This window comes from Pseudoliparis swirei, chromosome 20 (assembly GCF_029220125.1).
Source record: "Pseudoliparis swirei isolate HS2019 ecotype Mariana Trench chromosome 20, NWPU_hadal_v1, whole genome shotgun sequence".
NCBI classification, from domain to species: Eukaryota; Metazoa; Chordata; class Actinopteri; order Perciformes; family Liparidae; genus Pseudoliparis; species Pseudoliparis swirei.
The window spans coordinates 18,930,826-18,955,856 of NC_079407.1; the positions used below are offsets into that span (position 1 = coordinate 18,930,826).

A 25,031-nucleotide genomic window follows, 5' to 3' on the forward strand; every position below is an offset into this window, starting at 1 on the left:
CACTCTGGAACAACTGCTACTTCAGGTGTTTCCATGAATTGTCTGAGTTAAAAAATAAAATAGAAACTAAATATTTCTACCAGTTAAACACATCTTCCCCAAGACAGCATATATGCATGTGTGGAGGGGAACGTTACAGCTGGACACATAACATACACAAGGTCATGTAAAATGCCATCACTTAATACGCCAAATATAGTATAAAATGACATTCAGGGATATTATTCGTTCTGCTACAACCCAGAGCGCTCAGTTCCTGTTGAGAGGCCTGACAGGAGAAGACAGCAGCAGAAGAGGGATGGAGCAGTTGAAGTAAAGAATGAATACTGATGAGGAAAGCTACACAGATGCAGTCTGCCTACACAACAAGACATTGATGCGCACACACACGCGCCCACATGCACGCCCACAGACGTTCCCAAACTCCAAATATCACTAGTGTGCAGGTGACGGCGGAGTCGGACCTATAAACTCTTCAACCAGGAGACGGGCCTCATTCAGAGGCTTAGAAATGCACACAATGAGACGCTCATGTCAACGTGGATGCGCTACACACGGGACGCATTGCAGAAAGCCATCTACAATGTGTGTGCTGAGCGCAAAAGAAAACAATATGTTCTGCATTGATAACAATTTATACACATCAGCATTCTTCATTCCAAAGTGATTCTGCCGTGCAGTGGACTTCCTGAATGCTTCTTTACAGAGTATTTTGCATACACTGTAATAATTATTCAAATACCAGAATTGCATCCATTGTAAAACATATGCATGATCAAATATAATATGCATGAGTTTCACACAGCGCCAAAAATATACATGTTAATTAGTTTGATAGTTTGCTCACAAAGTCTCTCTGAGAACGCAGAAGAGTTCATCTGTCTGAAGTAGCGACCTGTTAAGCTTTAATTTAAGAAAGTATTTTGGCTTTCATATTAGCCAATTGCAGTAACTAGACGAGGGAATACAAGATGAGCCGTACTTAATAATGTGCAGCATTTACTTCACTGCACCGTTGCTGCATTGACTTGGTTACGGCTCCTGCAAAACATATGAAGCAACGTATTATTGTCTAAAATTCATTCCTCACGTTGAACAGATACAGCTTAAAAATAAATAAAGCACAAAGGCGTCTGTGTCTCTGTAGTCTCTGGCGCTTTGCAACAATGTGAAGACACACTTTGCAGGATTCTCTGAGCCACTGGGGCATTCCTGCGAAATGCGAAGGTGCTGATTTTCTTTTTTCCGCCTGGTCATCAGTTTGATAGACTATCACAGACGATCCCGGCCGGAACCGCCTTAAACAGGCCGCAATCAATTCTCTTCCAACCAGCCTCTCATTCCTTTTTACACCAGAGCTTTTTTTGAAAGGTAGCTTCAGTAATGATGTTTAACAGTGTCTAACGGTCACTTGTTCAAATGGGACTGATATGAAAACCATCAGCTGAAACCAGCAGATAACTGGACCAGGGAGTTTAAGGACCAGTGTGTCTGAAGGGCTCCGTGTAGGGTTAAAATGAATCATTTATATTTCCTTTATTTTATTTGACCAGAAAAATAAAGATCGAATTAAAAGACAAAAGGATTGTTTTAGTCAAAGTCCAGCAAGTAAACAAGAGGTTTGCACACACGAGTCAACCTCTATGCACTTTTAAACTTGAATCTTTATCTTTTGTGTCTCTACGTCCAGCACAGGGAAAAAGTATTTAAAACATTTGTCAATTTTAAAATGTAAAGCAAAGGAGAGTAAAATAATAAAACTAAATACATGTCTATAAAATTCCAGGAAAATCCCCAAAATGTCCATTGTCATTTCCGTAATGTATGGATAGTCTTATACTGTATGTTAATAAAACAACAAATAAAATATCATTACCAACTCAATCTAAAAACTACATATACACGTTAACATTTACAGTATCTACTGAATTGCTTCTCATGATTGAGGTGTTATAGACAACTTATCTGTGCTTGTGCTTTTGACCTTGAGGACCACGGACAAAATGTCCTCTAAAATACTAGGTTATTTTATAATAGTTGTTGTATAGAGCTTAAAGACATACTCCTATCCCTACTTTAACAAATTCAAACTATCCCTTTCAGTGTGTATGACACAGGTTTTCTATTGCTATCCCTTACACACACACACACACACACACACACGCAGGCGACTCACCATTGACTGTGAGGTGCACCCAGCTGCCGTTGTGGAAGGTGTCGTACTGTTGCTCCAGCATCAGGACCCTGCACTCGTACCAGCCTTGGTCATTGGAGCGCACTGGTTCAATCTGTAGGGAAGCCTTCCCGTGCAGAGAGGCTCTACCTGGAGACAGAAGAGGACAACAACAAACACTTCATTTGTCTTTTTCTGCTTTTGAAAACACCTGCATGCTCTTTGCCAGCGATTATTGTCTTTTTCACCTGGCTGTTAAGTGCTTCATGTCAACCTTTTTTTCTTCTTCTTGCAGCATGAAATAAAACATATTTAACAGTATAGCCTCCAAGTTATGGTGTAAAGTAATGCTATTGTTTGTCTTTTATAGACATTAAAAAGACAAATAAAGTATATTCTGAATATTGAGTATTGAATGTTATGAGGATGAGGTGAAAAAATATATGAATCTCTGCTTTTACCATTTCCTTTACAGCGACTCAATAAACCAAGACTTTGAACTACTATTTAATAAAATAAGTACATGCTCAAGCCTATTTGGATGCACAAAGTCCAAGTCGGGTGTGACAAAGCAATTTGTTCTTATTCATATTAGGGGGGGTTCAGTAGACTGGAGCCTTTCCAAGCACTGCAGTGACAGGTGGCATGCAGCCTCTCAGAGACAACAGAGACAAACACAAACTGCGCTTTCCCACCTATTGGGAAATTTAGAGCCTTCAATCAGCCGGATTTCGAAGCATTTCGACCATGCAGACGCTGGAAACCAACAAAACTCAAAGTATTATTACCAAATGGCTGATTACCCTTTTTGCTAAGTTAGAAAATAAGACCCATACCACTCTCGTGTCCCATACCACTCTCGTGTCTACAGATATTACTCCAGCCAGGTGATGGTGAGCTTGGCATAAAGGTTGGAAACAAGTGGAAACAGCAAGCCTCTCTCTGTCCAAAGAAGACTAAATATGATGTTAACGTAAACGAGCACATCATTTAGGGGAAACAGCTGGCGTGGCTGAAAGATCTCGTTTGTTAATATAATCTGTTCTAAAACTAACTACTAAAATGTCACCTTTTGGTTTTCCCGGGGGTGGAGAGGTGATGTGCAGGATTATTTTTAAACTGTTCTGTAACAAGATAGAAATATTAACGAGTGAGCAGCATGCTCACTAATAACATTTCCCCCTGCTTCCAGTCCTGTAGAGTCATATCTAATGTACTGACATGAGATGGATATTGATCTTCTCATTTATTTCTCAGCAAAAAAGCAAATAAGCATATTCCTCAAAATGTTTGAACTGTAAAAGATTAAACATCATATTATTGAACCATAAATGTGGCTTGAAAAAAAACACGACTACCTTCCAATATTGGAATCCATGCATGAAACTACCTAGGAGCCAGACCCTGAGCTTTATTTAAATTAAGTATTTGATGTCACTCTGGGAAAAGACCAGCCTACCACCTCAAAGAAATCATCTACTTCTTATAAAACTTCTCCATCCCCCTCGCTTTTTTTCTCTCTCCAAGGCTTAGGATAAATTGGAATTATAAAAAAGGAGGAAATCACAAGGGATGAGAGAAGTTGAGGAAACCGGGCATGGTGAAATCTTCAGCTGCTAAGCTGCCTGTCTTCAAGCCTGCAGCACGCTGCTCACATGGCTGCCTCCGACAGCCCAACAGACTCAAACATTCGCTTCTGCTCTCCGACGAGTGCTCGGAGATGGATCATTTTGACCAACTTTGATGTGTAGATGTTCCGTAAGCACTGTTACATCAAACGATTAATGTTGAGGGAGGGTTGAATTGCTCTCCCAGCACTGTATATAAATGCAATAGATAGATACCCAAACCCAGGGACTGCTGTCGTTGTCATCGGGGTGGAACACTGACGTGCTTTTTTTTACTGTTTTTTAGACAGAAAATCAATGCAGCAAAGAGTGAAGAGAGAAAAGTCTACATTCTTTAAAAAGGTAACCTGTCTTCCAAAAGTCTATTTTTGCCTGGGCATTGAAGTGCTGAGTGTGGTGGGTGGTGGCGTGAAGGGTGGGGATCAACCTCAGCTCCCATTTTAGAGAGTGAGAGAGGGCTGCTGGACACAGAGTTAACAGCATTGTATCCACGTCAGGGACGGCCCCCCCGGACATACACCACTTACACAGTACAGGGTTCTGTCTGCTGGGAAAACAAATGAGCTAAAACCTTGTTTAGATAGGACAGCGTTTGAGCTTTGAAGGGGAAACACTAAAGATCTAAAGAGACAATGTTGGCAGTTTAGGTCCAAAAGAGCTCTGATTAAAAGCGGGAAGATATATAACTTGAAAAAAGTGAACGTAACATTTTCATAACAGTTAATTATGGTTACCTGAAAGTAAACACATTTCTTTTTTTTCATCCCTTGTTTTAAAAGTGTTTCCCAGCCTAATATACATTTTAAAAGAGCTGACATTTTGAATCTTCCATATTTTAAAAAAAACGTTCTCATGTCACTCATTACTGTAATTACATTACAATACTCTGTGGTCACCCATAATAACATGACAAGAAAATGTCTTATTCCAAGTTGGGAACATTCATGCATCATTCCAAGATAGTTAATGCATCGCTAGCCTTGTAGTCACAACAAATCATTAGCCTGGTTATTTTATCTTGTCAAATATCAATATCATCAGTTTGTGGTGTAACATATCTCTTAAATCTGCTATACTGAGTGAATTACAATTAATATCAGATTTATTTTAGACAGTGATGATGTGATTGAGGTTTTCCCAATATTTCTGACATGAAATTAGAACTAAAAGCATCTTCCATTTTTTCACAGCTTACTATGTGGATGTATGCAGTGAAAAATGTATTTTACAACCAGTAGTGTCACTTACTACATCCAAAGACAAAGACCTGCACAATATTTTATATTTACACACTGACATGTCCTTGATTGAGTTGGAACAAAAATATTATATTCAGTAATTGTTTTAATTTCTTTATTCTGTAGCTGCATGAGAAGGTGGCTGTATATATTTCAGCCTGCATGGAGACATGTACAAGTTCTCATTTAACAGCAAGTTAGACAAGGAAATCACACATTTGTAAGAAGGAATCTAGAATTACATATTCAAATGAATATACCGTTGGTGTTTTCACAATTACAGGAACAAAACATGTAAATTCAGCATTCATGGATCATCTACTCCATGTTGGTAGCAGCTGTGTGGTGGCCTAATATCACATTTAGTCTGTTCACCAGTGTGTTCAGTGATAACAATCCATGGGAATCGCCCAAACGAGCTCTGAGACTTCCAAAGAGCATCTCATAAGGTATAGTCCAGCGTCATTATCACACTGTTGGAGGGATTAAATGTACAACACATTTTAATCTATGCAATGAGACTGGCCATATTCATGTTGCATCTGTTCTCCGGTCATTCCTCAGCAGTGGACTGGACGCCACACGGCAGAGGCCCACTAGAGCATGAGTGAACAACGCTGAGCATGATGCTGTTTTAGAAGCGTAGGTCGTTCATCCCCCGCTGCCGGTCAGGAGGCTAAAGTAAGCAATGAAACGCTCCAGCAAATGCAGGTTCTACAGGAGCCACTAGAAAACAAAAAGAAGGGTTCCCCGACAGTGAGTCACTGCCATTAGTCGTGTTTGCAGTGAGGACTCTGCTTGAAAAGCCCACGGGGAGGAATTACAATGAAGTTAATACTATTCACACCCTTCTAACTGAAAGAAACCCTGTAAGATCTGTTAGATAGATAGATGGATACTTTACTAATCCCGAGGGAAATTTAGGTCATCCAGTAGTTTATACACTTAACTTAACTCACACACATACATACACAAATCACAGTAGAAAAACAATACACATAGGGAGAACATGTTCACAGGGAGTAGGGTGTATACAGATATTATACAGATATTACAGTGTGCAAAGTGATATAAATAGTACAGTCTGTGCAATGGGCTAGTATAGCCAGTAAAAAGAGTTAAAAGATTAAAAGATGGACAGTGGGATGGAAAAATAAAGAGCTGAGAAGAGGAGGGGAGACCGAGGTAGACTCATGCAGAGAAGTTGTGTCCATATTGAGGACACTTACACAAGGGATATGAATCCACCAACTTTTTGGCTTTGCTTTTTATTTCATAGCTTATTATCAAAGGTGTTGTACTTGCTAAAGAGGTGGGAACAGGAAGGGATCATTCTGACAGCTCGCCATCGTGTCACAGATGCTGAAGCATCATCAGAGGAACCGATTTCCTGCTGCAAGTATTCTGTGAGAAGGCTAAGCCAGCAGAGGGAGATGTTTATGTTATCCTTATTCTGAATAGAAACAATGGATCACCTCTAAAAAGGGATCTCTCACTGTGATGAATCGACAAAGAAGTATCACTGATGCAGTTCCCTTCAGCTTTGCAGAGCTTTTTAGCATCTTCCAGGTCATCGTTATGGTTGCATGGCCGTAACTTCACTGTTTTGGGTCAGTCTCACCACTCTTATAAAGATGCTTTTGACAATAACAGGCAGAACTTTTCAATGTAACAACTCACTGGAAGCTACCTACTCAGCACCAAACAATGTTGGGAGCTAGATGGTGAATTAATGGAGCATTTAGCAGCTAAAGAGTTGTTGGTTGAGACCAAAGACGAGACTAAAAGGAAGAGAATGTTGGAATGTTGATTTTGGGGAATTTTGCTTTTGGAGGGTGCTGTTGATGGTACATTTGAAATATATTGTTTTATACTAACATATGTTGTTATTATTGTATTCACCCCTTTTTTATCAATGAGGGACAGGCTAAAACACAGGATAACAAAATTAATGAATTCAAATAAATGACATTGATTTGTTGGGTATAGCCTCATAAACACTAAGATGTTCATGCTTTATCAAAAACCACTGTTCAATAAACAACTTTATAATCTACTGTTTAGAATAGATTCTACGCTATATGTGCTGCATTGTCATGTGAGTGTGTGGGTAAGAACGCATCTACAATGCAGTTGTAAATTGCTGACACGGTTATTTCTCCGTATGCAATCAGAAGCAGCAGATGCCACATGCACAGCCCAGAACGTCAAAGCTTCAGTGAACGGCACCATGCCTGATACTTAGAGCCCAAACAGCTGTATTACCATTCTGAGACACAAACTGATTGGATCACACTGAACTTACAGGACAATCTTCTCAATAAAAAAGGATTGGGAGTTGCATGTAAACAGCATTTACTCTGCAGTATATTTAACTGGTTGTCAGAAATGGCTCTGCACTCAGAAACGTACAATTAGGTCTGCGGCAGTGTAGAGAAATCCACAAATATGATGTATAATCAAAGAAATGTTTGCAGAATGATTATAGTTTAAAGTTAAAGGCTATAATGTGTTTGATGTAATATATAACAGTTCAATTAGAAACTTAAGACTGGAGTTTGAGTTGTGAGACTACGTCTACAACCGGTTTGCTTCACAAGGAGTCTGTTAACAAGATAATCTCAAACCAACAAAAATCAAAATTAGTGTTGAATGATAGCCAGTTGGGTTCCGAGATTGTATTCAGGACAAAGCCTCTTTGGCTCACCACATAGAATTTACCTGCATGCAACCACAGCAAACGTGATTGGTGAACACTAATAAGACAACAAATGGGGACCAGAACACTTATGATACCAAAATCCTGTCTCATTGCCGACAGATACAAGTACAGAGATAGAAGTAGACATAAGAAGCTACAGCTACAGCCAGAACACAGCTACCTATGAAGCATATTTCCCAAAATGTGAAACTATTTATTTCAATCCATGAAGTTGTTCTCGGCAGCTTTGAGTCAGATTTCATCTGCGGTCCAACATCTTTCCCATCAAGTAAAATGCAGCTCAAAATGTCATGCTCTCCTTCGATCTGTTACGGTCACTGTTTATCAGAGCGTTCTATGAAACTCTTGTTCTCAACTTTGTACCTGCTACATGTCAACACGATAATATCCTGTGGGTATACTCTGCTCAGCAACTAGATGGACCTTGATCCGGATTCATTCCAAGATGATGCATCCAAATGCTCATTACTACAAAGGTTTTAACCCTCCTGTTACCTTTAGGGTCAATTTGACCCCAGGCTGTTTTTCACTGTGTCAAACATATAAGAAATATCAACTTTTTTATATATTTAAAGGGCTATTTAGGTAGTCAACAAACAAACATAAAGTACCTCACTTGGAAAACAATATTAATTGTAATAATTTTCTGGAGGTTTTAATTGCTGGGGTCAAATTGACCCCGAGGGTAAAATATGTCAGCAAATATAAAGGTAACAGGAGGGTTAAACATTGAATGGGGTCAAATTGACCCGAAGGTAACAGGAGGGTTAAACTAGATCAGTTTGATAAACTTCTCACAATGTCTCCGTTGATGTGGGGGAAAGTAAAGCAAATAGCTCCAGGTCTGAAAGAAGACAGACATCTTACCAGTGTACTCTGGATCCACATGAGGAGGGTAGAAGCGGAAGTTGATAAAGAAGGGAATCGGCACTCCAAACTTGAACCACTCCACCACATAGGGGGGCTGCTGGCCGTCCAGGGGAGGGGACACGTCACACCCCAGGATCACGCTCTCACCGGCGCGCGACGTCACAAACCGGGGCTCCTCTCTCACTCCGTGGGCACCTGTGAGGTAGATGCAGAAGCGGCGTTTAACACAAACGACGTTCAATGTTTATCTCATCGCGGCGGGAGTCTGACATGCAAGAGGAAAAAGTGCAGCCATGTTCTTTTCGAAAAACAAAATTCTTTGCAGACAAAGCAGAAACATCTCATTGCATCCAAGATTTATTTACAGCAATAATTAGGTGTCAATTAAAGCTGATCAACTAAACCACTGCACAATGGAGTAAAACAACATACACCCGCGGCGTGCACAGAGTTTCTGAATGATCACCATAAACCCTCATGTCATCTGTCACCTGCATCTGTTGGCGAGTGGACTGTAGCTGTGCCACACTGTACGATCACCGAGCCGCCAACGGGTTCCATTGATCACAGCTGGCTGCCGCTCGGATAAGCTTTACTATGAGCACCGCCAGGCCTGGCGTTTAGCCACAATAGTCCAGGCAAACTGCCGAGCGATGACCTATCAGATGACTGAAAGGTCGGCATACCTGCCTCAGCAGAACGCTCACTCTGGGAATGGATTTTCTCCAGCTGCCTCCCCCGCTTTCATTGAACCGGCTGTATCTCCGCCGTCAGGGCAAGCATGACTACCCGCCATGCGCCCAGGGGGGAAATCACTTCAGGGATCAAGAGACATGCTGACGTATCACTCCAGAGAAACACCAGCGGAATAACTTAACGCTCTCATTAGCGGCGTCATTTGCATGAGCAGGGCTACTTTTTACAAGGAGAGCAAATACGTCGGGACTCTGAGGTATTAGGGGATCAGGCATCACTGGTGTTACTGTGATGTTCCCCTGCTCTGTGGTCCGCCACAGTCACCGTTGTATGAAATGGGAAATTGTTATGTGATCTGTGCCTTTTCAGATGTGCACGCTGCAATTAACACCAATATATTGTCATTTACTTCTTCTGTCTGAAAAGCTAACGCTTGAACTCCCTCCCTACAGGCCATACGCATCACTTAGTGATTGTGTTTACCAGTTTAATCTGCATTATCCTGTGATAGAGTTAATCCACTTTATCTGTTTCAACCAGCACAGATTTAACCAAAATTAGAGATTGGAAATGTGGTCTGCCAGTTATAGGCCCATGTCATGGAATATGATACTATTGTGCCTCTCTGTTGAGAAGGGAAACAACAGCTATGCTATATGATGCTAGCCTACACTCGAGATGCTCTTTAGTGATTTGAATTATAGGTCAGCGAGTCCCAGCAATGGTTGTTTCATGTATTTTAAGGAAACAAAGATAGGTGGTCCTGCTCAACGGTGTTCAATTACAGATTATAACAGAGACTTTGAGCGTCTTTTGTCTTTACTTAAGGGTCCTGCTCCATGGCTTCCAGAAGAAAACAGAGATCGCGATCCCTTCCATAATGAAACAAACCGGACACATTGTTTGGTTTGAGTGAGTCTCACTTGACATGAAGCACAGGCTCAAAACCATGTGGCACAACGACATGCTGCTGCTGACATCTATTGTTTTCTCAACAGACTGCAGTTTAGGTTGCAGATTCAGGAGTCTCAGGCTGGCATTAGCTTTGGAGTACAGCTTGGACAGAGAGCAGATTTTGAAGACTTGAGATAGTATATTGGAGGTGCTAAACATTCTCCAATTACTTTATGGGATTCTCATGAGGGGACAATCAGCAAAGGTTCGGTCACCACTCTTGCCCTTTTCACTTCCTTAATGGAGACAGGTGACCCAGTCGAGTTTATGGGGCTTATTCAGGAGGAACTATTTATGCTCATAAACGTGATACAAAGCGTCCATGTTGAAGGTCTTCCAAATACACAGCACTGTAGATATAAAGGGATCAATAAAGTTAAGACATGATGGCAAATCATGATTGCTTTCGCTCTGTAAATGTCAACTCAAGCTGAAGCCTTCCGTATGTATATATATATATATATAAATTATTTTTTAAATATATATATATATATTCATACATATATTCATACACACACAGGTAGAAACATGTTGAGTGAGATCTGCATAAATCAGACAGCTAATAAATCCAGGAGACCAATATGTTTTATGTATCTATACTCGGCGAGTCGGCAAAGTGGATTTACTGCTGTGATCAAATTCCTGAAGGCTAACAATTCACTCAGCTGACAGATAAATCCTGTCTACGACAGGAAGTACACGTACAAAAGCAAAATACATGCCTCAATTGTTTAAACAGGCAGTACAGCAGTTTGATTAATAAGTAATTTTTTTTTTTGATTCGTCATTTGGTCTAATTTTTGTCAATATAGATTTATTGTGTTTTGCATATAACTATGCCAACATTTATGGCCTGTAAGAGACCATAAATTCATACAAGCTAGGAACAGAATGCATTTCCAAACAACAGAGAAAGTCTAAACATATCAAAGCAACTTGAGCATGTCTCTCAATAAAAATCAGACATCAGAATAGACACAAATTGAAAATAGGACTGAGTTTCAACTCAAATCACACAACTCACATAATCAATGCACCTCCTGTGTTTTGCTTTTTGCACAAACAAAACTAACCACATTAAACATATTCTGGTCAGGTGTAGGTCAGACTCTGCCAGTAAAATTATATTATCCAGAAATATCCAATTTAATATCATCCAAGTATATATAACTTATAGAGCATGGTTATTCACATATATTGCAAAAAGGGGCAGTGAAGATATCCAAAAAGGTGGATTGCATTTATACAGGTTCTGGATTACGATATAAAATGTACCGTCCAACTCAGTTTTCATACATTTAAAAGCAAGCAACTCTCTAATAATCCAGTAAAAATCCAAAGTAAAGAAGATACTGTACATATTCTTATTTGTCAATACCAGTTATAATAATAGATCAATGACGATATAGATTCTTTCTAAATCCATTCTGCTCAACAAGAAAATGTAACAGTTCTTAATAACTGTGTACGCCTGTTAAAGAATACTTGAGCAAGCTATAATTTGACCCTTTGTGTTGTGAAACACTGATAATAGAGCAAAGAAAAGCAGCAAATCCTCAATTAAGGAGGCAAGGATGATACATAATATTTTGTGTTTTTGACTATCAATAGGTAATCAAAGTATATTTTCCTTGGATCCGGTAATTGATTGATCGACTAATCGCTGCAGCTCTAGTGAGAGCGTTGCTGTTACAACAGACAATTTAGTCAATACTCATAATAATCTTTGGAGCACTTATCCCAGAGGTGTTTTGCTACATTAGATAAATAAGAAATATTATCAAAGCACAAATGTGAACAAAAACATGAAGAGCTGATATAAGCAGTCAGAGCTAAATGTTTACTGATCCACACAATGTGATAGAACAACATCAACAGTTCGAGGTCAATCAACCGCTGTGCCAACCGGCAAAGGGGCCAGCGGGGTTGAAGCAAGAGATTTCATCTGGAGCCACAAGTGGCGCCACACTGTAATTTCAGTGATGATCACAAATGTGTACAGTAAACAAACTCGCTGGGCAATAATCAGAGAAAGCAAACCCAGCTGAATCTTTCGACAGTAATGATGTCCAATATTGTGGAAATATGAAAAGTGAGGGAGTTCAATGAGACAATTTTTTTAAATCAGTGCTTGAATTCTCTGTCTACGGTGTTTCTTTTGACATTACATGTCATTTAGCTGACGCTTTGATCCAAAGCGACTCACAATCATACACCGCAGACAGAGCTACGGGGAGCCTTCAGGGTTAAATGTCTTGCTCAACGACACATCAACTAGGGCAGGCCATGAGTCGATCCTCTGAATGAAACAAAAACCTGCTAACCACTGACCCACAGTCGCCCCTTTTTGTTGTTGTTTTTTTGTTGTTTTTTTACTCTGGCCCACTGTTTCACCCAGTAAAAAAAACACTAATATATACCTCGTGCTCTGATTCGATTCTATGTGCGCAGAAGAAAGCCCGTTGCTCACTGCAGTTAAAGATTTTGTCAAGGACACATCAAACTGTGTGTGTGCCGGTGCCTTCAGGGATGAGGATGTGAGGGTGAGGGCTGCACGCCGGACAGAGCTCCCGATGTGGAGGATGTAATGGAATATGGACTGGACGGCGGCTGCAGAGACTCTCAAGGACGTGCAGCCACTGGGCTGGATGGGCCACTGACAGGGCGGTAATTGAATGCCAGCCTGCATGTGCTGAAGGTCACATCAGAGAAGTGTGTGCGTGTGTGCGTGTGTGTGTGTGGCCTGTTTGCAGTAATGGAAGAACTATTCAGATCCTTTACTTGTTTAAGTTTATTTAACGGTATCAACATCACAGAGTGAAAATACTTTGAATAATTAAAAGCTCTGCATTAAAAACATCCAGCATTGATCTAAAGCATCCAGTAGTAATACACAGAGTCTTTATTTAAGGAACTAATCCCAGACAGTGTTTTACTTTTACACATTAAGAGTCTGAATGAATATAGAGTGCTGGAGGGATGACATATTTTCTTCGGATCCCACTGGTTCCCTCAACAAAAGGCCGATGGGATTTCTTCGATTAGATTTTGGATATTTGCGGAAAATAAATATTATATATATACAGGACTGTCTCAGAAAATTAGAATATTGTGATGAAGTTCTTTATTTTCTGTAATGCAATTTAAAAAACAAAAATGTCATGCATTCTGGATTCATTACAAATCAACTGAAATATTGCAAGCCTTTTATTCGGATTTATTGCTGATTATGGCTTACAGCTTAAGAAAACTCAAATATCCTATCTCTAAATATTAGAATATCATGAAAAAGTATACTAGTAGGGTATTAAACAAATCACTTGAATTGTCTAATTAACTCGAAACACCTGCAAGGGTTTCCTGAGCCTTGACAAACACTCAGCTGTTATAAATCTTCTTTTTTACTTGGTCTGAGGAAATATTAAAATTTTATGAGATAGGATTTTAGAGTTTTCTTAAGCTGTAAGCCATAATCAGCAATATTAAAAGAATAAAAGGCTTGCAATATTTCAGTTGATTTGTAATGAATCCAGAATGCATGACATTTTTGTTTTTTTAATTGCATTACAGAAAATAAAGAACTTTATCACAATATTCTAATTTTCTGAGACAGTCCTGTATATATATATTTGGCAAAACCAATGTTTATGATACTGACGTGTTTTGTTTAGCAATTTATCTTCATAAATGATCATCGCTTTATTCTTTATTGAATGGTAAATGCAATCGTCGAAAGTAAACGGTGTGCTTCAACAAACTTCACCCCGCATGACTTCCTTCAAGTCCACGGAGCTTCAGGCGGGTTGGTGACGTTTCGTCTTCTCATTCATCCCCTTGTAGGCAGTTGCCTTTTTAAAAGACACATACAAGCTTTAACATTCACGATAGGGTTTTACTAATGTATTTTATATTATTTAGAAAAAAATCCACAAACCGTATATCGTATTTTTTTTAAACATACGATTTTTTTTAAATTAACTCAGGGAAACGGAAGCGCAAAACTGATAACATATATCAGGGTTTTAGAAGAAATTCCTGCAGCACCCAAGCAAAATTAAATGTATTATTCAACTTTTCTTTTCTTTTTGTATTTTACATTACACTCTGGATGCCAAAGGGCATTTTCCAGTCCACATGGTAGTATTCAGCAGACGAGGAAACAACCTCAGTATCTCTACTTTTACTTTTTTTAAGGGCACAATCCCAGATTTGCTCTCTTCATTATTTACCTCTCCTTCATGGCAAAGTTCCCCCTTTCAGACAAGCGATGCTCTGTCAGGGACGCAAAAGATGTGCTGACACCTGCTCACAGCGAAGAGAGATGTGTGAAATGGACTTGACTTGCCAAACACACAAAGGGCGAACCAACACTGCTAGGCACTGACCTCCACCGCTCCACATATCTTCCAATCAACGTATCCACTTCCATTTAACTCCCATTTCGCTGCCTCCCTCTCTCTCGCGCTCACTTCCTCTTTCTGTGACTCATACAAACACCCGAGCTGCGTTTCAGAGCCACATAAATGCGCTCAGTGGGAATTCAACACTTAACGCTGGAAATAAATGCTTCTTGATGCATGTATGAGTTTCCCCAAAATAGAGGAAAGACATGACATAGACAGGACATATACACAATTATTTTCTGATTCATGAAATATGTTCTTGATTGAAGATGAAATCCGTGTCGAAAGTGTAACGGCATTTTAAAGAACAAAAAACAACATGAAAGATCTCTGTATGTAACGACTCATCATGTTACATTCAACTTACACATTGGTTTAAACAAGTGTAATAATTGGTCTATTTCACTCTTTGGACATTTTATCTGAACTTTTATCATCATTTCCTTTTTTAATTTTAAGCAATGTTTTTCTACTTTTTAAGCCCTTTCTAACATTTTTTAAAGAAACCCGCTAAAAATAATGTAGCAAAAGATACAAATCTAAATAACGCTCAAACTAATGGTATTCCCCTTTTGGTAATCAATAGATGCTGCGACACAATTATTATTGCATTAACATAATACCATATAAATGTTGTTTTCACAGTTCCTTCTAGAATAAAAATGTCAAGTCCTCATAACTAAATGACAAGATGTCATAATTATAACCATAATATCTTTTTATATACGTTATAATTAAGTATAGGAAACTAAAACTAGTTCCTAGCAAAAGAAAGATTATGTTTATGTTTAAAAAGAAACTAATGTTGACTGTATAAATCAGCATGTGTACTGCAGATTAGAAATCCACCTAAACTCCAATTCAATACTTTTTAAGGCAGCTTCCACCTTTACCACTCATCATTATTTCAGACAGTGATCTCCTGAGATCTTCTGAAGTGCGAGATCAATCAAGGTTTATCGTCCTTACTGCGTTGGATTACACTCCGGTATCTGGAGAATTTCTACCAAATTGGAACAAAATGTATAATTTAATTTAGAATATTTTCTTACATTTGAACAGTGACACTTAATTTTGTTTTCATCCAGAATGCAAAAAAGTTAGTAACAGCATGAATGTGTAATTATGTGAGATACATTGTGGATTTATACCAACTAGATGTTCAATTCAATTCAGTTTATTTGTATAGCCCAATTTCACAAATTACAAATTTGTCTCGGAGTGCTTTACAATCTGTACACATAGACATCCCTGCCCCAAAACCTCACATCGGACCAGGAAAAACTCCCAAATAACCCTTCAGGGGGAAAAAAAGGGAAGAAACCTGCAGGAGAGCAACAGAGGAGGATCCCTCTCCAGGATGGACAGATGCAATAGATGTAATGTGTACAGAAGGACAGATTTAGAGTTAAAATACATTCAATGACTGACAGAGTGTATGAATAGTTCATAGTAGGCATATTCCAATGTTCTATTATGGTAAATCATTGATTATAGTTTTTTTTCTCTCATATCATTGGAATTCCCTCTTAAGTCATTAAGTTACTTTATCGGTTGCCTGCCTGATTAATCGCAGGTCTACATATACATTCTGCCGCAAGATATACTTTACTGTACAGATCATATAACTGGACCTGCAGAAACATCAACATAATTATCATCTTTCACTTCTATTCTCATAAGCAGTACATGCTCTCCGAGAGATGAGTATGTAGCGGCTGTCAGAGCAGTCCGTCCCACCAGAACCACATGGTCTGAAAAAACTGGCTTTCCCAGAATGCTGCAGGCTTCGTTTTAAAGGAGATTACAATGGGACTGGACTGGCTGAGGGAGAGGGGTGGGGAGCTGGCACATGCCCAGTACTGAGGGTCTGCCACCCACAGCTTGAGCACAGGCCCTTTTAAGCTCATTAAGCTTTACTCTTATGATTGTGAGTTAAATAGTACAGCAGTGAAACAAATATGAAGAGAATTGTTGGGAAATGGTTGGATCAAATCAGGAGGAAATCTACACATACTTATGGTTAAAGAAAACTGGACAAACAAAAATGTTGCAAAGTTGTTCAAATGTTTTACTTTAACTGTTTACTTGGAGTTTGAATTTAAACATGGCAATTTATATTGATGAAATTACAGATAAAAGGGAAGACATAATTGTAATTGTCTCCAACATGAACAATTAAAACAGTAATGTGGTGCCACAAATGCGTCAGTTATACTGTAAGATAGATGCACCGTATATGTATGATGTCAAACTGTCAAGGAGGTGGTTTCACACAATGACTACCTTTTTTAATGCAGCTGTTTTAATGCTCACTTTATTATTTAGCTCTCTTTAATGGAAAAGTTCCACCCTTCAAACAAGCAATGCACTTTACTTGTAGTGGTATTACTACATTTACTTAAAGTGTCCATCTTGAAGATTCCAATTGAAATAAATATCTGTTACGGTTACCTCCTTAACAGATAGTGATTAAAGGGCCCACTGATGGAGGTATTGCAAAAATGCTCTTTTATAGAGTTTCTCCATTGTACATACACATGACAAATTTAACTATGCTATTCTGAAAAAAAGCTTGTTGGTAATAGATTTTCTAATGTAGTTTCCGCTGAGAAAATACATTCTCAATCAACCAGGACTGAAATCTTAACTTTACATAAAGTATATGAACGCTTCATAGCTACTAGCGATGTTTACGTACTATTTGCTTTGTTACTTGAGCAACACATGTAGAAATGACTTCTGCTGCCTATGTTTTCCTGATCCCTCGTTCTATAAATGTAGCATCTAACCTCATTTAAAATCTAAAAAAACAACAAGAATTTCAACATTTCAAACCTATAACCACCGTAAGCCAGAAATTCAATTAATACCAACTGCATAACTCAAGTTACATTTTTCCTGTATTCATTGCGATCATCGATTGCTTTTATATAGAACTAACCCAACCTCTGCAGCCCTGTGGCACAGCATCATGTAGTGCCCGTCACCAACCACACAGTGGAAACACTGCAATACTCCCAGGGCCTGTGAGAGCTCTGAGGCTTCAAGTGGGCTTTGATTATTACAGATGTTGAGGGCCAAACAACTTGGCATGAATTGGGTCAAGTTGACATCTATTGTTTTACAAAAGAAAATATGACTTTAGATGGTTCTAGTTTAGATTGTTATATTGCGGCAGTTTTAGAAGATTTGTGTTAGGATTTTTAGATTTCAGAAAAGCAGTCACAACACAAAACATCCCGTCACGGACAAATTAAAACACTGCTGTCAAAACATTTCCTCAACCATCTCATGGAAAGCAGCTTCACACAATGTCCCAGGCAGACAAAAAGTGGCGACAGCCCAGTCTATCTCAACCACAATCTGAAGCTGCTCTCCAGAGGCAGGAGGAGGGCTTTCAGACGCTGCATCGGTGCTACAGGGAGGCCTCAGATATATGAGTGGCAGTTCTGACACCTCCACAAATGCTGTCTGCGTCTATATAATGCTGTCTTTGAACAAGTGCGCCTTCAGAACAAACCCAGCGACAAGAACGAGTGTGCCAAGCCACAGCTCACAAGGGAGCTCCTGTGAAACTTCAAGGAGCGAGCTCACGAGAAGGGAATTACAGATGAACGCCATATGGACAAAAGCCAGTTCAACAAATGCTTAAAACACACCCAGCACAGGGCCTGAGAGGAGAGCCAGTCCGCTATCAGTGACTCAGGCTGAAAATAGTTTTTCAAATAAACCACTCCCCGACACTTGCCAATGAAATTTAATTGCCTCTGCATTGCCATCAGCATCCCTCTTACTGTACAGTTATTATTTCATTAAGTCAGTTATCATTTCATTAAGTTGTGGAGTACATGCATTTTCTATCATGAATTTTTCAAAGTTTGTGAAGTTGTATGAATAGTTTAATCAAATGAATATTCTCTTTTCAATGTTGTAACTAATTTTGAAGTTTTATTAATATTTGAATGAAACAGAAAATCTAACTTAACTGTTACGCCTGAAAGACTTCTGCTTCCAGCGGTACGAGAGCAGAACATCCAACGGCCTCGTGTTTGGGTTCATATCATTATATCATATATATATATTTATACATAACATCACCCGTGCCTGTTTTAGTCTCTGTGATTCCGGTACTCAGAGGTATTAAAGAGCTCCGGTTGCCCGCAAACCGCAATGATAATTTTTTCCCTCCATCTTGTTCTGATTCAACAGCGGCGGGACAGTGATGACGTGCGGAGCAACTCAAGGGCTGATTGGCCCGAGTTGCGATGTTTTTTCGGCAAAAGTTGAAATATTTCAACTAGAGGCAAAATACGCGCCACCAAAAATGCCCAAAACGCGCAGCCCGGCAAAATTTGGCATCTATCGCAACCACACGCGTATGTACGTCGACTTTGCATGGGATCTCGTCGCGCGAAAAAAATCGCAACGCTTTTGGTGTGAACGCAGCATGCAGCTCACTGCAGAGCCCAACACTTCCAGCACTTGCCAAGAATAAGAAAACTGACAAATTCATGAGATTAGTAAAGCTGATTGGGGGCAGGAAACCAGGTATGTACTTAGAAACCCCAACAAGGTAGCGGGGAAATGATGACATGCAATCCAGAAAGACCAGTTTTAGTTCTAGATCCATGAATTTGAAGGCTTTGTCAGACACCCAAACACTGCCCTGACATTTATATCGGGAAGAGTTTTTTCAACCCTTGACAATCTTTTACTTTTTTCAATAAACTTCCAGGAATGTGTGCCTGTTGGTATTTGTTCGGCCAGTGCAACACCTAGCCTGTGGGAGGGGCTTTTATCATGAAGGGATGTTGTCTCTCAGAACATGGCCAAACAATGTTTGGCACACGGTAGCAATAAAAGCCAAATATGTCGTTTTCCTCCATTTGCAAATCTGCATTTTTTTTGCCAAGAATGTACCAGCAGCAAAACAACAGAGGCCCATCCGTGTATCTGAGTTTCAGAAAACGTTTTTTTTCAGTCATTAGCCTACCGTACCTCTGAATGCTGCCAAAATGCAGGTGACCTACAACCAAAACTGTGCCTGAACGCAACGTGCGTAGACACAGACAGAGCACTGGAGCTGCTGCTGCTCACATGATACGCCTCCTTCGTAGACACCGTGTAGCACAAATTAAAATGCAGGCCAATCATCATATAAGCCTCTGAGCATAGTTTACATTTCATATGACGTACCCACTGCTTGACGACAGCCTCAGTTTCCTTTAACAGGCAAATGTGTCGATGAGGGAAACAGTCAAAACAGTTGACAACCTGTCTCTTAAATTCTTGACACTCGGCTTCATGTCAGGATTCTGTTCACCTTCCACTTTCAACACCATCATACCTGCCATGAATAATCCCAGCTAAACTTGACCCATTTAGGCTTTCGGTTTTCCTAAAGATGAAAACATTTAATGCATCTGGGACTCTACTTGTCAGACAACCTCTGCATGAACACAACTCAGTATAGGGCTGTTGGTATGCAAAAAATGCTGGTGAATAGTTCAATAAAATGTGCATCACAGTTTACAGGACCAAGACCAAACCAATTTTCTTTTAGCCAGATACAGATCTATTTAATTTACATTACCGGTCATTAACTAACTAGAAAAAGTAAGTAAATCCTCACATTTGAAAATTCATGTTACTCTTCTAATGGATTTCAATCTATTTCATGGTGCATTCAATCTGCCTGCACACATTTTAAAAATAGCTTTGTTTGCTGATGACGTCACATTTATGATCACCATGTCTTTGTATGGGAAGAAAACAAGCTGCATTTCACAAGCAGAATCATAAATAGGTCAGTTAATTTAATTACCATTAATTCAAGTAATAGTATTATGAGTAATGAAAAATAAGCCTATTCACAAGATTGATGTGTTTCTCGTACTTTAAGCTACAGCTGGCTAGTTTAGCTTAGCACAAAGAGCGAAAACAGGGGAGACAGTTTGTTTGGCTCTGTCTTAAAGTAACAAAGATGTTATATTTTTCAAAATAATATTTTTTGCATTCTGGTGCGACAAATAAACCTGTTAACTAGTGAGCTAAAGAGGTTCTGCTCAGAGGATTTATGTCCATTGGGACAGAGCTATGCTACCTGTTTCCTGTCTTTATGCTAAGCTAATCTTCTGCCCGTTGTAGCTTCCTATTGAACTGACGGACATGAGAGTAGGAAACATCTTCTCACTAAAGAAACCTTACATGCCTATTTCCCACAAGAAAGTATCTAACTATTACCTTTTAAAAATGCTCAATGATACAAAGCCACCTCATTCAATAGTTAATCTCAATGTTTTAAAACACTTTTATTCCAGCTTAAATGTAGTCATTTGGTTTCTTTCTCAAGCAAAAGCCAAAAGATTACGCTGCAATCTGTAACTCTGCATTTATGATATTAAAGCTGCAGAATTACTGTCACGCCTTGCATTGATGACAGTTTGGTTTATTGTCTTTATTGTTCGCAAAAGATGATGAAAAGTAAGTCACGTCGGTGTTAACATGCAGTTCAGGGGTCTGTGTAGCACAAGACTGGGCACAGACACTATATTCTGAGATACCATAATAGAAGTTATGTGAAAGTTAGACTGAGTTATGAATTGTGACTCCCTGGTGCAGTTTATAAGCTTTTTAAAACAGTGAATCACCTTCAGTGCAGTGCCCAGTCGACAAGACAACATCTTTGAATTGATATTATTAGGTCACCTCAATGCCTTCATAAAATGAAGAATGTCTGCTTTAAACAATCACACCTGTGAGAGGTTCCCTTTTCCTTATTCAAATGTTCTATGAGAGGAAGTGTTCACATTGTGCCAGGGTTGGACCTCGCTGTCATCACAGGAGGAGCCAGACCTCCTGTGAACAGACCAGTTTTGACTGGGTAAGTGTGATCATTGGGATCGGTTACCAGGCGTCAGCTTGGAAAATGTCTCCCTCATCTGGACACGAGTGGAAGAGCAAGGTTAACTAAGTACATGGGTCAATACAGAGTGCTCAGGAAAGAATATGAACAAAAGGGATATTGTGTAGTGTGTTGCTCCAGGAATGACTAGTTTACGAGCCACTTTGATCAGCACTATGGGCGAGCCTTGCAGCCGGTATGGGCTCAGCGCATGACACACAGCACTGTGACCGTGTCCATGTGCAGCGTGAAACCCAGCATGCGAGTCCCATGCATCTAGCAGTGGGCTCCATCAATTCAAGAGGGCATTTTATCTGACACTAATGCATTATTTAGTCACTTTCCCATCTTGAAGGATGAGACGGTCACACCCCTCTCTAGAGAGCTCAAATGGGACTGCTTGCGATGATACAATGCACACAACCCCCCACCTCCACCCCTCTGATGCGGGGACGTTATTTCCGATTCGCTCGTGGTTTTATCACACAAAATGAGCCTCGTGGATACCACGATACAGACCTAACCCCACACAGCCATGCCAATCAACCCATCTTTGTCATTGCGAATCATCCTGGACCATATGCATCAGCCGCATGTGATCCCAGCTCACATATCATGCACATGGGCCAAGCCAATATCATGCACATGGGCCAAGCCATTCCAGGACAATTGTGCTTTCTCCTCATACGATTTAACCAGGGCTGAACTTTCACGTGACATTTGAGATATGGAGCCATTTGTTGGGATGAATTCCCCCCACAGTTAATATGACCTCACGTATAACAACCAAAAAATTCAAAAAATTCACGAATGTCTTTTTTTTTTTTTAAAGCAGCACCAAGCACAAACGCGGATAGCAGAAATCATATGTGCGGCACGAGATATATTGCACTTCAACTCACCTTGAGCGGCCGTTCCTCTGGTGCTGAATACACTTGCTATCAGAGTGGCCACATACCAAATCATAGTACTATTGCCGACCAGCTATTACCACGCAAAGTGTCCCGTTCAACCAATCTCTCATATTCGACCTTGCACCTCACGGTCTCTTAGCAAAAGCCCCTTTTCATATCCTATTTCCTTTCCTCGTGGCGTTTCCCTTCATCCCTTCCCTCCCCCGTCCTTCCATCCGCATCCTCTCCCGAAGAGACAGAGCACCTGCACCGCCGCGTTTGTAGTAGACAGAGCCGTTTTTACGAGCGCATAGTGAAACCGAGTGTGAGAATGCAGCCACAGGTCCGCCTCTTCTGTCATTGGATTGGCTGCTGATTGAGGCTTTGGGGCGTGTATTGGCTCTCCGTACGCCCCGCACCCGAATGACAGGAGAGCGGATGTGCGCCGATTCAAGGTGAGTTGGAGCGTGCCATATAGTAGTGGAACCGCAGTATCATGCGCATTGACAGAGAGACGTGTCCACGTCTTTAAATACCTCTCCTAAACTGGAACCACGTGCACCATCAACGCCCATCATCCATGCAGCCTTTTTGTTTTTGTGTGTGTTGCTTTTTGTTGCACTATTCGCCACATGCATGTTGACACCATCCAGTTATTACTGATGGCGCAGGTGTAATGCATCTGCAATGAGAACGAGGGGACGCTGGTGCATGTGTGTGGCTCATATGTCGCTCACCTATAGCCCTCGGCTGTTGTCATGTCGCTGTCGCCGACATGAAACGCTTTTCTTTTCTTTTTTTTCTCCCGCTGCCGCGCCGTGTCTGGCTTTATGTGATGGGTGTGGCGACAGATACAATACCGTGTGCCGTTTTTTTTTCCTCAATGGCCGCGAGCGCGAGGATGCAGCTCCATCCCGCCCGCTGCCTACTGCGCACACATGGATAGCACTAATAAGGATGCCCCCCCCTTCTCTATATGCGGAGGGATCACAACGCCTGTGCGCCTCTTGGTGCTCGACATCGGCTCAGATCGCACCTAAATGACGCGAACACCGGCTGATGTGTTACTGGAAATTAAGCATATATAAGTGATCGGTGGTTTGAGAGGAATTCTTGTAAATCGATGGTCTTTCAGCTGAATTTGTCAGTTTTTTCTCGGCATCTCGGTCTGTCTAACTCCCCCCTCCCTTCTGTTTTTTTGGAGACTGTCATATTGCTGTCTAAAATCAAAGAAAATCTAAAAAGGTGCCGAAATATCAGAGACATTCTCCATTTTGTTTGGAGACCTTGATAGTCCTGCAGTAAAATCCTGCCAAGTATTTTTTCCACAACAAACTTGCACATTTGTATCACTATGTTATAATCAAATTTATGGAATTCATGGTTTTCCCCTCTTGAGATGACAGGTACACACGTTAAATAGAGACGGCATGAAACAAACACATGACTTTTTGTTAAACTCTGGATAGTTTCTGCTCAAATGAATACATCTAAGAGAACAGGCACGTGCACAGACATTTTGGGGGGCAGGTGCTCAAACCAAAAAAAAGGGCACCCATTGCCAAAAAAAAACTCTGACAGAGTTGAAGCATAAGCAGCAATACACTGATGATGCTGTCCTCGACATGCGTTTCCTCTGGGCAGGATTAGACCACTAGCTTACATTTTCTTTATGAATAAAGATGAATTATTATATGGCAACAACAGTACAAGCGTTCTGATTGGCTAATGGGTCGTCATGCCAGCCACGTATTGCCCTCCTCGCTGGTCTGATACGGATCCGTATTGCCCTCTTACGTCATTTTCAAAATGAGTGATATTGATAGACATCAACAGCCAAGAGCAGTGGTCCTCAAACTAAGGCCCGCGGGCCGGATACGGCCCCCCTCCACATTTGGCCCGGCCCTCTGAACAAGAGAGGCCTTATGATTTGTTTTTCAGTCTGGCCACGCAAATCCTCGACTAGCCCCTGTTGAATAGAACGGAATAAGAATTATATCTCTCTCGCTCTCTTTTCTCTCTCTCTTCTCTCTCTTCTCTTCTCTCTCTTCTCTCTCTCTCCCTCTCTATTTTCTCAACATAATTAACGTCAGTAAACAGCTGCAACGCTTTGAAATCACTGACCAGTTGTGACGTCATGTTTTCAGCAGCGCTAATGTTGTAGTTGATTTATCACAAAACAACTTCAGGTGACAAACACGTCATGACCTGTGTGTCTGATGCTGCGTGTCAGAGGAGAAGGAGGTGCACCCGTTTGGTGGCGCGAGGAGCACTGCGCGAGCACAAAGTGGAGGAGGAGGAGGGAGCGGCGCGGCGGGGGGAGGGGGGCTCGTGAGCGCCGCGGAGCATGTCGGGGCGAAATTCTCGCAAAAATTCAAATAAATGCCCCGTCGGATATTAAAACACATTTGGGGGGAGTTGACGACAGAATACGGATGAATACGGATGAATGAAAAAAGTGGCTCCAGCAAAAAGGGCACTTTACTCATCCAGGGCAAAAGGGCTGGTGCTTGAGCACCACTTGGGGTCTATCTGTGCACGTGCCTG

The 25,031-nt window shown here is 40.5% G+C and overlaps 1 protein-coding gene across 1 annotated transcript in view; it reads right to left on the reverse strand.

The window, feature by feature from the left end:
• Nucleotides 1-22,685, reverse strand: part of igsf9ba (immunoglobulin superfamily, member 9Ba) — a 58,696-nt gene extending 36,011 nt beyond the window's left edge. Inside the window, exons 1-3 of the mRNA XM_056440853.1 lie at nucleotides 22,494-22,685; nucleotides 8,629-8,826; nucleotides 2,177-2,323 (exon numbers count right to left, since the gene is read on the reverse strand). Of these exons, the coding sequence (XP_056296828.1) occupies nucleotides 2,177-2,323; nucleotides 8,629-8,826; nucleotides 22,494-22,557 (409 nt within the window). The 5' untranslated portion in view covers nucleotides 22,558-22,685. The remainder of the gene's footprint in view (nucleotides 1-2,176; nucleotides 2,324-8,628; nucleotides 8,827-22,493) is intronic.
• Between the last annotated feature and the right edge of the window lie 2,346 nt (nucleotides 22,686-25,031).